This window comes from Podarcis muralis, chromosome 7, assembly GCF_964188315.1.
Source record: "Podarcis muralis chromosome 7, rPodMur119.hap1.1, whole genome shotgun sequence".
Classification (NCBI taxonomy): domain Eukaryota; kingdom Metazoa; phylum Chordata; class Lepidosauria; order Squamata; family Lacertidae; genus Podarcis; species Podarcis muralis.
Genome location: NC_135661.1, coordinates 64,366,650 through 64,379,225, shown reverse-complemented (window position 1 = coordinate 64,379,225; position 12,576 = coordinate 64,366,650). Strand labels below are relative to the sequence as shown.

At 43.5% G+C, this 12,576-nt stretch overlaps 1 protein-coding gene across 1 annotated transcript in view; it reads left to right on the top strand.

Annotated features, from left to right (window-relative positions):
* The window catches only part of RUNX3 (RUNX family transcription factor 3), a 124,321-nt gene extending 112,182 nt beyond the window's left edge, over positions 1 to 12,139 (top strand). The window contains exon 7 of the mRNA XM_028738825.2: positions 8,870 to 12,139. Within this exon, the coding sequence (XP_028594658.2) occupies positions 8,870 to 9,378 (509 nt within the window). The 3' untranslated portion in view covers positions 9,379 to 12,139. The remainder of the gene's footprint in view (positions 1 to 8,869) is intronic.
* The last annotated feature ends 437 nt before the right edge of the window (positions 12,140 to 12,576 follow it).

The following is a 12,576-nucleotide window of genomic DNA, read 5'->3' as shown; positions in this document are numbered from 1 at the left end:
AGTATCCCAAACTAGCAGATTTAATGTTTCAAGGCTTGTTCAAACATCTCCATTTGTGAAAGAAATTATGAGTCACTTTACTTATGAGTAGGGATGGGTGAATCTGTCAATTTCGGTTTCTTGGTTTCTCACACTTTCAATCTTAAGTTCATTTCTCTGCATTTCCACATCAGTTTGCAATGTGGAAGATTATTTTAAACGTCCTTGTGAAAATTATCAGCATTTTAGTGTGAACTAAGCAGTTTTGCTTAAAATACACATTTTTTGCAAGCAATTTCCTTTAAAATGAAATTATTTTCACTAAATATACACACAATATATGCACATTTGCCCTTTGTGGAGGGAAGATAAATGCTAATTGTGTGGTTCACAACTGTTCATCTAGTGTTGTGTGTGGAGGGTCTGGATTCAGGGTCTAAAAATCACCTAGCTGTACTGCTGTCTGAAACAATGGCCCCTTCCACTTAGCTTGCTTCTATAGTGGGAGAAGAGGAGAGGGAAGACCCGGGAAAAAATAGCTTTCTACAAGCTGTTGCTTCTTGGAATCTGTGAAGTCAGGTTTCCTCCAAGGCTGGTATGAAAACAGAGATGACATTTTATTGGATTTGGTTGTTTGACCTGGAAAGCGAACGGAGAAGCTTGAAAACTCATCTGCGTGCTGCTTGGCTCCTAAGTTGAGGTTGCTTAAGTCACCAGCATCTGTGAAATAGGAGGTGGGGAAATCAGGGCAAGTTGCAAACTGGGACTCTGTTTTTGTTATCACTGACCACTACAAGGCAGAGAGTGTGGCCAACCCCAAGCGGCAACAGCGTTACGCTAGTCGGAACGATGACCTCTGGTTGAACACAAATTCTTGCTTCCCAGTTCCCTGATCCAAAGTGTTGCCATTTCCGTTGATAGATCGGGTCAGATATTTGGAGTGTGCGGGCCCTTGGTTTGCTCTCACAATGGTTAAATTATTACCTCTAAATGGGCTTATTCAGTTAAGGCAGCAGCTGGTGCGATTTTGAGAAGAAAATAAACATTTCCTTCAAATATTTTGATTGGCAGCACGACAAGGAAAATACTCGCCCTCAGAATTGCGAGGGCCCCCAAGAAAGCAATACGGGAGCAGACGAAATCTAGAAGTCAGCCCATAGTATTTTTTTCCAGAGGTGAAACCATAAAAAAATTGTGGCGTTTTTAAAAATTATTATTTAACTGGTGGGTTCTTGCTCAGCGTGTGTGTGTGTGTGTGTGTGTGTGTGTGTGGAAGAGCGGGGCGGGGGGAGAGAGACATTGTCAGCTATAGTGGCACATGGAGTGAAAAGATGACAAGAGTAACAAGAGGTTTTAATTCTGCTTCACACTGTGAAGCAGAGCAAGGCAGAAACTCCAGGCCACAGTCTTAAGGCACCATTAACGTGCAGCACATTGTCACTTATTAACACTGTTGTTAAGTACATATAATGGTTGAGGAACAATTGCTTGTGAACTTCCCTAAGGCATCTGGTTGGCCACAATGGAAAACAGGATGCTGAACCACAAAGGCCTTTGGTCTGATCCTTCAGAGCTCTCTTTATGCTCTTAGGGTCAAAGATGTCCTATTTAGCCAGAAAGCCTTTTCCACTCACAGAAGGGCTGTTTATGATGGAGGCCACATCCGGACTATACTTTTAAAGCATTATGATGCCACTTGAACAATCCTGGCTTCCCCCACCAAAGAATCTTGGGAACTGTAGTTGGTTAAGGGTGCTGAGCTTAGATTACTATTTCCCTCACAGAGCTATAAATTATAGAATACCCTGGGTAGAAGGACCGACCATTTAACCACTTTGAGAATTGTAGTTCTGTGAGGGAAATAGGGGATCTGCTAACAGCTCTCAGGACTCTTAACAGTCGTTACCAGGATTCTTTGGGGGAAGCCATGGCTATTAAAAATGGTTGGATTCTGCTTTTAATATAAAACGGATGTGGCCTTAGTGGAATACAGGGCTGGCCCAAGACAGTTTGCTTTGTGAGGCAAACAAGATGGCGCATGTACACACACACACACACACACACACACACACACACACACCACACTCTATGTACTGAAGCCAATCAGAACAATAGTTGAATCTTACTTCGACACTGGCAATGGGACAGTTTCCTCACCGTACCTGAGCAGATTAGCTTTAGGCATGCTGAGGAAGCCACACAGCTCTGCCTTCAAACTGCCACTATCCCCCTTCAAGATTTGGTGCTTGGGGCAGCCTAATGTTGGTTCCTGTGGAAAAGCCTTGTGTGAGAAAAGTGACCTCAAATCCAGAGAAGTTCTTTCATTTGTGAAAGAACACACACTTTTAAATATATTTTAATGAATAGTATTCCTGCTCCGGATCAGAAATAATCAACACTTCCTGAGTTTGTTGCCTTCCTGAGGTTGTTGGTCTTTAACATCTGTCAGCCCCAGTCAACATGGTGAAACATAATAAGAGCCAGAGTCCCACAACTTCCAGAGGGCACCATGTTGGCTAGCCCTGCTGTAGAGCCTATATTGTCCCATAATAATATATTCCCCTCACCCCACCCCCTACAACCTTGCGTAACACAGACCAGCAAAAGAATTACTCTGCTGACACTGGCAACTCACTGAGTTTGCTTGTGGCATGTTCTCCTATGGAGTCAGTCTCCAATTGCTTCCGTAATGTGACTGATTCAAAATATGCAGGGGAAATCATGTAGTACTTTCCTCCCAGGACTGTACCTATTCATCAACTTTATCCTCCTCTTCTTCCTCACTTAGTGATATTAAAGTGCCTAAAAGAGTCTAGCGCTGTGCTGTAGAAATTAAAATAAACAGGTTGCTGCCCACAAAATCTAATTAACAAAAGAACAAAAGCTACAAAAATATGGTGGTTTATTATCCGAAGCATGAATGCACTCTGTGTTGCGAGCAAAATACAGAGGCATTGTACATGGTCAAGTAGAATTGTTATTTCAACAAAAGTCCATTTGAGATAAGTAAACATCTCAATGTGTCCTCTTAGACAATGCACACAGTGCCTTAGATAGTTTGAGGGCATCCTGACATTGACTCCACTACCTCCACTGTCAGAACCAGTGAGGTGCCAACTTGAATAAAATATTGGAGAAGCCCAGGTAAGCTCTGCCCTACATAATCACATGACGTGGTACACACATTTGCCAGTGGCAGTGCCCATAAACTTGGGGGGCATACCCCTCAAATATTTGGGGGAGATGAAGCTCCCTCAGCCCCCAGGAGTTGGCTCTTATGGAACCAGTAATGGTTCTGAATACCAGTTGCTGGAAACCACAGGAGGGGGGAGTGCTGTTGCACCCAGATATTGTTTGCTGTCTTCTCATAGGTTTCTGGTTGGCTACTGTGAGCACAGGATGCTGGACTACCTGGGGAACTGGCTCTTATGTTCTTATGAATGTTGTTCTGCTTGGGATGATGAGCTTGGGACGGCATGAAAAATTGCTTTGCTGGATCCACCCAAAGGTTCATCAAGTCTAACATTCTGTTTCCAGCAGTGGCTAGCCAGTGGCAAAGCACATGTTTTGCCTGTAGAAGGTTTTGCCCCTTGGCTGGAGAGGCACTGCCAGACAGTGTAAGCCAGGGAAAGGGAACCTGTGGCCCTCCAGATGTTGTTGGACTTCAGCTCCTATCAGCCCCAGCCAGCATAGCTAATGGTCAGAGATGACGGGAGTTGTGGTCCAACATCACCTGGAAGGGCCACAGATTCCCCTTTGCTTGTGTAGACAATATTGAGCAAGCTGGAACAATTGTCTGACATGGCATAAGACAGCCTATTACATTCCAGGTTTACTTTGAAGCAGTGTCATGTTGGACAAAGCTGTCGCTTGTCTCCAGCATCTGATAACCAGAAGCACACCTTCCCCGACCATGCCTTGATTTCAATAACCATTCAGAGCTCTGTCATTAACTTCTCTAGCCATAGCTAGTATGGATGTATGTATGTATGTATGTATGTATGTATGTATGTATGTATAGTTAATAGAATGTATAAAGCACCTCATCTTCAAAACCTCCAAGCAGCTTACATAAAATATACATTAAAATTATGATAAAATCAGATGTTAGAAATAAAAAAAAATCAGCAGTTTAGAAAGATACTTTATAAAACACATATTTTAAAACGTGTCAAACTTACATGTGTGGTTTAGCTTGCTGAAAAAAAGTTTTTGAAATTTGATCAGAATAATGTTTGTATTATTTTTTTTTTAAGACGACAGCTCATGAGGATTAGAAACTTGCTTGCTTTATCTAAAAACAAGAAGCAGCAGCAACATTGGTATATTTCTCAGCTGTATTTCTTTTTCACTTTGCATGTAGCAGGAGGAAATGCATAGACCAAAAGCCTACCTCTAGCATCTTTACATAGCTCCCCCTTCCTTTTTGTTTTGTTTTGCAAGCCAACAGTAATTAACACATTTACACTGTTGCTTATATATTAGCAACGGGCAGCAATTGCCAAGCGGTGCAAGCTCAGACTCATAAAAGTTGGCCTCTCTAAAAACTTTAAGAGTGTGTTAGGGAGGAAAACAAAAAGGGGAAATGTGCCCTGAGCTTTTTATTTGAATTTGCTCTTTATGGAATATTATTTATGGCGACATGAAATATAATGAAGCAGCGTAAAGGCCTTCCTTTGCTGTGTTCAAGCTGTCGAGCAGCAAATGGCGCCTGCCTGCCGTTTATTTCAAGATATCCATCTCCTGGAATTCCTGAATGCCGCATCGCCAAGGAGGAGGAGGAGGAGGATGGGATGGGGCGCAGGAGCAAAAGCACAGGCGGGATCCAATGAGAACATGAGTCAGCTCAAAATGTAGATCGGGATTTGGACAGGGGCCACAAGCCGAGGAAATGAAGTTCATCACAAAAGAGAGGGGAAAGGGAGGAATATCCAAAAAGCCAAAAAATTAAAGAGAGAGAGGAAAAGGTATGAGCAATATCTTAGACTAGTGAATGGGGAGGATGGGAGCAATATTATAACACAGGATATGCCCAGCTGAAACAGTTTGCTTGAAAGATGCCCTGCAATAAAAGAACATTCTTCAAGCACACTGCTTTGGTTGCTGCTATCAAGATAAGAGACTTCTTTTTTGCCCCAAGGAAAATAATTGTTGAAACATGTTGGGCACATCACATTATCATAAGTATTTATTTCTCAAGATCAGTCTCAGGTCTTGCCGCTCCTCCTTGCCTTTTTAAGTTAAGGGCTAAACTAGCAGTGAAATGACAGACCCATGATGGGATTTTTTAACACCTAGTTCTTTTATTAAAATCATCCCAGAAGGGGGACAGGTTGGATCAGGACCACAATACAGGCAATTCCATTGACCCAATTTCAATCCTCCCCCCTCCCCAAGCTGCTATCAGCTGGGAGAAAGGTACAATACAGGTATGGCACATAGACATGTTGGAAGTTGCCTTATACCGAGTCAGACCCCTGACCCATCTAGCTTAGTACCGTCCACAGTGACAGGCAGCAGCTTGCCATGGTTTCAGGCAAGGAAGCTTTCCTGGCCTTACCTGAAGATGCAATTGAACCTGGGACTGTCTGCATGCAAAGCAGATGCTCTACCCCTGAGCTCTGGCCTTCCCCCAAGTAAACCTGGGTTCAGCCCTAAATATGTTGGGAGGGGAGCTGTAGCTTATTGGGAGAATGCATGCTTTAGAAGATCCCAAGCGCAAGGCCTTGAGCAGGGGTCGGCAAGGTTTACCAGCCAATGGGCCGGATCGCTCCCACAGAGATCGTCTGTGGTCTGGACTGGCGCTGTGCGATGCTGAACATCATGCCTGCACAGAAGCGATTTTCGGCATCTGGACATGTGCAGACACGATTTCCAGCGCCACTTGGCGAATCCCTGCGCTGTGCTGCGCTGATTTAGCACAGCGCATGGGGGGCTTGCCGAGTGGGCGTCTCAGTTCAGGGGTGGCTCGTGAGCCAATAAAACAGTCTTTGTGGGCTGCATCTGGCCCATGGGCTGCACGGTGCTGACCCCTGGCCTTGAGCAAGCCTTCAGAATTCGCAGCTCTCTGAATTTTTCAGTACAGCTCTACAGCCAACTAATGTGTACAAAAATGCACATATTAAGGTAATGTAAACACATAAAGGCATATATTAGTGAAAGTAACATATGAAAATTAATTACATTAGAGAATATAGCTTTCAAAAATTTGTATATGGCAAAAATGCTTACAAAACATCTATTTTAGAAGAAATTCACACTAAAATGTGGCTTAACTTTCACGACTTTCTAAAATAAATAGACATATTTGCATACGGATGTAGAACTACAGGGAAGTGAAGGTTGGAAGAATGAGAAACTAAAAGAAACCAAAATTGACAGATTCACCCATCCCTACTTAGAACAAGTAGCAAACACCCAGTTCCCTTTCTCCAAAAGGGCCGTACTAGATATTTGCTAGGTATGTAGCATGTTGTTTTCTGTTAATTGCAGGCATTTATTTATCAGAATGTCAAATGTGGGGAATGGAGGCTTACCTCTTTACCATGCTGTGATAAAACTGGAGATTTCTATCACCATCACCCCACCCTTCATGCAGCTCGGACCCAGCGGGAGTGGGGAGTCCCCATTGGCAAGAGAAAAGGGGATTTGTGATTGGCTGCAACTCCTTGACACATTACTTCTGTATCTTTGGAGGCTGAGTATGTCTTGAAGGAATCACCAGGTATCAATGCATTCATTTGATCCCATCTATTTGCATTAAGCAAAGAAATAGAGACTGACAATACCTCTATTCAGTAATTCTACCCATCATTCAATTAAAATTGCAGGCAAGAGAGAGTGCCTGCCTCTCTATTGCACCCTGCACCCTGGACCTGACTTCTTCCACATATTGAATGAGCAAGTTCTGGGTCAAGGAGTCTGATCTACATGAACATAGGAGCCAGCACCTAGGGGCCACTGTCCCTTTGCCCCCCATAAAGTATTTGAGGGAGCTCCCCCCCCCCAGTTGATGGCCACTGCCATTCAGATGGTGTGCATCTTCTGATTATGTGTGGCGGGGCTTACCTGCCCCCCCCCATATGTTATTCAAGTTGGTACACCTGTGCATGAGGAAGTATCCCACACCCTGTGGAATCTGAATTCTAAACCACGCAGGGAGCCTTCACACATAGAAGCAGGTTTCCTCTTCAGGCCTCCCCGCCTGACACATGGAAGGCAACAGGGCAGGTGACAAGGATATGGCAGAAGCAGAAGGGCCAACAAACATTGCTACATTTTTCTGCTTCACACAAATAGGGTGAATGCCCTAAAATGGCTAATGTAGAACAGGAATCCACATGAATGATGGTCACCTCAATTAAACTGGTAGGGCAGCTTCTGGAATTGTGGGGACTGAGAAAGCATCCATCTTGGATCAGCCATATCCCTCTTTCCGCAGTTAAATATTGCTGCACAGAAAAAATAATAATTACATTTCTTCACTCTTTTTTTAGGCCTTCATAGGCAAAACAACAACAAAAAACCCCAACCAGTAATAGCATGACCTACAGTAAGCAAGCTTTCAACTGTCTGTTTATCAGCTCTGTCCCTTGGGCCTATCAGCACAAACAGACCACCCACACGAAGGCCTCAGAAGACCCTGGCATAGACTCCAGATTTCCCTCCGCATTGCTCTGTTTGTGTGTGCATATGTGTGCCAAAGCAGATGGACTGACTAGCTTGGGGACTCGCTGTCAGAGGGCTGTGCTGTCTATTTACTACACAGCCCTAGAGAACAGCTAAACAATTTTATTTCTGTGTTTACAATTGTGCTGGCCAAAAGCTAGAATAGAAGCAAGCGTATCACTAATACACACACCCACACATCTGAGTTGAGGGCCCTGGACTGGACTGCACTGCACTAAAATGATTGGGAGGAGGAGGAGGAGGTGGGGTATGTTTCTATAAATATACAGAGAGGCTCAGCCACTGCCTATCCCCAATGTGATCCGAACTTGATTTCATAGAATCTTACAGTGGGAAAGAGGGTTTGTGGGCTCTCTGCAGCGACATCAGGCCAGGGTGCTCTTTTCAGAGCCTGCTAAAAACTTTTTTGTTGAGGCATGAAACATGTAAAAGCGGACATAGCTTTTGGAAATTTCCGAGAGTCTTGGCTGACCACTTAATGGGTAGTATTCAATGTAGTGCTATCCATCTGTGCAAGGATCTCTGCTTGTGCAACAGAACGTTCTCCCCCTCATCTCGCCGCACGCCCCCTCAATCTGTTTCAGGGACTTTCCCAACCCCCTGGGAGCAGATTTGGGGAGGGCTGTGGGAGAAGAAGGGGGGGAAGTCCCATTGTGTAAATGGAAATCTGTGCACTGACAGGACATGGTAGTTGAATACCATCCGTATGTTTCCACATGTAATTTTAGCTTAACTGCTGATTTTAATTATATTGTGAATTTTTAAGAACTGCCGGATGTGGCAATTATAACACTCTGTACAAGATTCTGTATGGTGCTTAATTGTATTTTTAATGCTTCTTTTACTTTTTATATATTGCATTTCATTGCATTACAGCTTGAATTCTACAGAATTCAAATTGCCGTACAAGAAAATGTGATATGAGAAACCCAAGAAGCGATAAAAATACAATTAAAAACCAAGGTGAATGTTTAATGTAATGGATATGCCGTCTCTTGTCTTCAACCACAAATCCACAGACATGGCAGAGACCACCTGAACGCAGGTCGTGGACTACTGGTAGGTGGTGGACCACAGTACGGGAACCCCAGACCTATACTCACAAAATGAGCTGTGCCACATGTTCCAGGAGAAGGCTGAAAACTCCAACCCACAGTAACATCCTCTCTCTCCTCTCCCTTTTCTCTTTTCCCCAAACCAGGTACATCTGAATTGAGTCCGTTCTCTGACCCACGCCAGTTTGACCGGTCCTTTTCTGCATTACCGGGCTTCACTGAGACCAGGATGCATTACCCCGGTGCAATGTCGGCAGCCTTCCCTTACACAGCCTCACCTTCCGCCACTGGAATTGGTGGCATCAGCATGACCAGCATGCCCGCCACCACTCGGTTCCACCATACCTACCTTCCTCCGCCATACCCCAGCTCCACCCAAAACCAGAGTGGACCTTTCCAGACCAACCCTTCCCCTTACCACTTGTACTATGGCACATCATCCGGGTCATACCAGTTCTCCATGGTAGCAGGGGGAGAGCGCTCACCAACGAGGATGCTTCCCTCTTGCCCAAGTGCATCAGCTGGAAATAACTTAATTAATCCTAGCCTTGCCAATCAGAATGACGGCGTTGAGGCAGATGGCAGCCACAGTAACTCACCTACAGCCATGACAACTCCTGGGAGGATGGATGAAGCTGTCTGGAGACCGTACTGAAAGAGGACTAGGAAACCAGATGCCTTTCACTCTTACTGAATTAAAATGCCCAACATGTGCTATGTTAGTTGGTCATTAGAAAGGAGGCGATAATGAAAAGGAGCCGTCAACAACTTTTCCCAATGCGCATCACATTGCTCTTGTAGAAAATATAGGTTGTTAAGTTAATTCAGCAAATGGAGACTGGAGATGGGCTGAACTTTGTATACATTTCAAAACAAAACCCTCCCTCCCTCTTCTTAAAGTTCCTCTTGACAAATCTCGATTGTGTACGCAATGTACATAGGAATGTACAGATTGGAAATGCTCTGTTCCTTTGTAGTGTTGTGGCTGAGTGTGAAAAGCCCTAGTCAATCATCTCAAAGGTCATGAAATTTTAAGAGTGAATGAATGAATGAATGAATGTGTATAGCTCTTCAGATACTATTGAGAAAGATATGTAAAGCCAAGTTAATATGAGGACAGGACCAGAATGTCACCATGCCCTTTCTATCATTCAGTGGTGGCCTTATCAGGAGGCAGCATAAGGTAGTCACATCAAGTGGCGAATCTGGAATGTCAGGATATGCTGGAAAGTTCTCCTACACAAGTTCCATTGAGGTGAATGCAGTTGCTTAATCTTTTAGCAGGGCTCGTACGCCAGGGGGAGGAGCTCCTTAGATTTGACTGCAGTTAATTTAGTACTGGGAAAGGGTGCTATTTTGAATTTCCTGCTTTATACTACCAAAATATCGTACGCCAGCCGTGAACCTATATGGCCATTTAACCACCACTCTGAATACACCAGATTCAGTTGGTGGGGTGAGGAGTCATGAATGGCAGCACATACAGTATCGCAACAGGTGTGATCCAGAAGCAGTAAAAGCAGCTGGAATCATGCTGGTGATCTGTTCCTGAGTGGGTTGTGGGCAGGGTTTTTGCTAGGTACTCAAGGAACAGGTTCCTGGCACAAATTTGCATTTGATACATTATATACATAGATACAAATTTCTGAGCAAATTATGATGGTAAATGCAAAGGGTGTTACCAGAGCATACTCAGCTAACTGCCCAAGAAGCAACATCAAACAAGGCTTTATTTTTGTTTCATTTTTAAGGGGGGGGGGAGAGGAGGAAAGGAGGTGGAGATCTGGGACCAAGTGCAAAAGACCTGGGGCTCAGACCCCCAATGGCCCTGGCTGTAGGTAGGGGTGGGGAGAAAATTGAATTTCACATTTAAAGGTGAACTTACATAATTTGCACTTTCTGAAAAAATACAAGAACCCAAACACTGTCATACCTCAAAATTTGAATGTCTCCAAATTTTATAAAGCAGTTCTCCAACCAGGTGATGTGTGCAAAATGCATAAAGAGTCCATCAAAATGCTAATATTAGTGAAAATAACTTGCAAAAATGCATTATATTAGGGGGAATTGAATTACAAAATTATGTACATAGACAATATTAGGAAAAATTCAGAGTAAAATGTTGATGAATTTTCATAAGGACTTAAAAAGAATTTACAAACTTATATAGAAATGTGGAGAACTGAGTTTAAGATTGGGGAAAATGAGAGGAACCAAATTTAGCCCATCCGTAAATTAGCCCTTCTCTAGTTTTGGGGCTGAATCTCTAGCCTTTCGTCTTCACCAAACAGACAAATGGTACATTCCAGCTTCCTTTATGAGCCTATGCATTCATCACCCAGTTGCCCTGTGCATGCTGTACCCTACCAAGGCCAAAGCTCTGGTTCTCATTAAAATATTAAACCTGTGTCTGAGGTGTACCACTTTAGACTGCTGCTGGGGACTTACATTTAGATGGTCTCTCACTAAAATAAAGCATTTCTGGGAGCAGAAAACCAGCATATCGGGGATAGGTATGGAGGAGAAATTTGATTCAGTTCATATTTAAAGTTGAATATATCAAAATTGCAGTTTCTGAAGCAATAAGAGAACCAAAATGCAGTCATCCGTAAATACCTGCACTTATCTGAATTTTGTGATGCAGCTCTGCAACCAAACAATATTACAAAAATGCATATATTATGGGAAAGTGTGTGTGTAAATTAATTTATTAGTGAAAATAACATACAAAAATGCATTAGGGGAAATTGCTTGAAAAATGTGCATTAGTCAAAACTAAAATGCAGATGAATTTTCATGAGGATTAAAAAATATATATAAGAAATTGCTTCATAAATATGAAGAACTGAATGTAAAATTGGAAAAATGAGAAATTGAGAGTACCAAAATTGACAGAACCTTCCATCACTAATCAGAGGGAAGGTTGACTAGAACCTAGCATCTAAGGGCTGTTCACAAGAAAAGCCCCTCACAACCCAGTGAATAAACGAGGAATGAATCTGCCCTCCCCTGACACTGATGGTGCCATTGGCCACACTCCTCCAGAAGCCTTTCAAAAGACACACCTTTAGTCTGAAAAGACCCAATAGCTATAGGTCTGTTCCACACAATCAGGAACCCTGAATGGCCAAGCCTTGCCAGCTGCACAAAGCAGCCCTACTGGGCATGCAGCAGAGCCCCTTCAGACCGTGTGACCCCCCCAGAAGGAAAGGAGTGCAGCTCAGCAGCAGAGTATATGCTTTGCCTGCAGAAAATCCTGTGTTCAATCTCAGGCTTTAACTGAGAAGGAGTTGGAAAGACAAATGTTAGAAACCCTGTAGAGTCACTGTAGATAGCAATGAGCTAAATGAACCAAATGGTATTGGGGAAGGGGGAGAAATCCAGTTCAGTCCACATTTTAATGCAAACCCTACCTAATTCGCTACGTGGACTGAAACACAGCTATCCTTCAAAATCCATGCTTCTCTGATTTTTGTGATTCGGTTTTCCAATCAAAATGTGAACAAAAATGTGTATATTTGGGGGAAGTGTGCATCATGAGATTTGAACTGCAAATATGTATCTGTTCGGAGAAATGAGCACCCATACGCTGGTGAAAGCAAACTAATGTGGAAATGTGGTGAACTGAACTGAAGATTGAAAGAACTGAGAGGCACTTGCCTGTATAAGGCAGCTTCCTATGTTCCTATGCTAATGAGCATGTCACTGTCCGGGCCAAGGCTAGCAGCAACACTCCTGTGTTCTATACAGATGGAATATTTTGGCATAGAGGAGCCTTCAGTCATTGAAGCCCCGACCAGCAGCCTGATGTGGTATGACCCAGACACCAGTTTACCACCACAGTGCGTGCCAG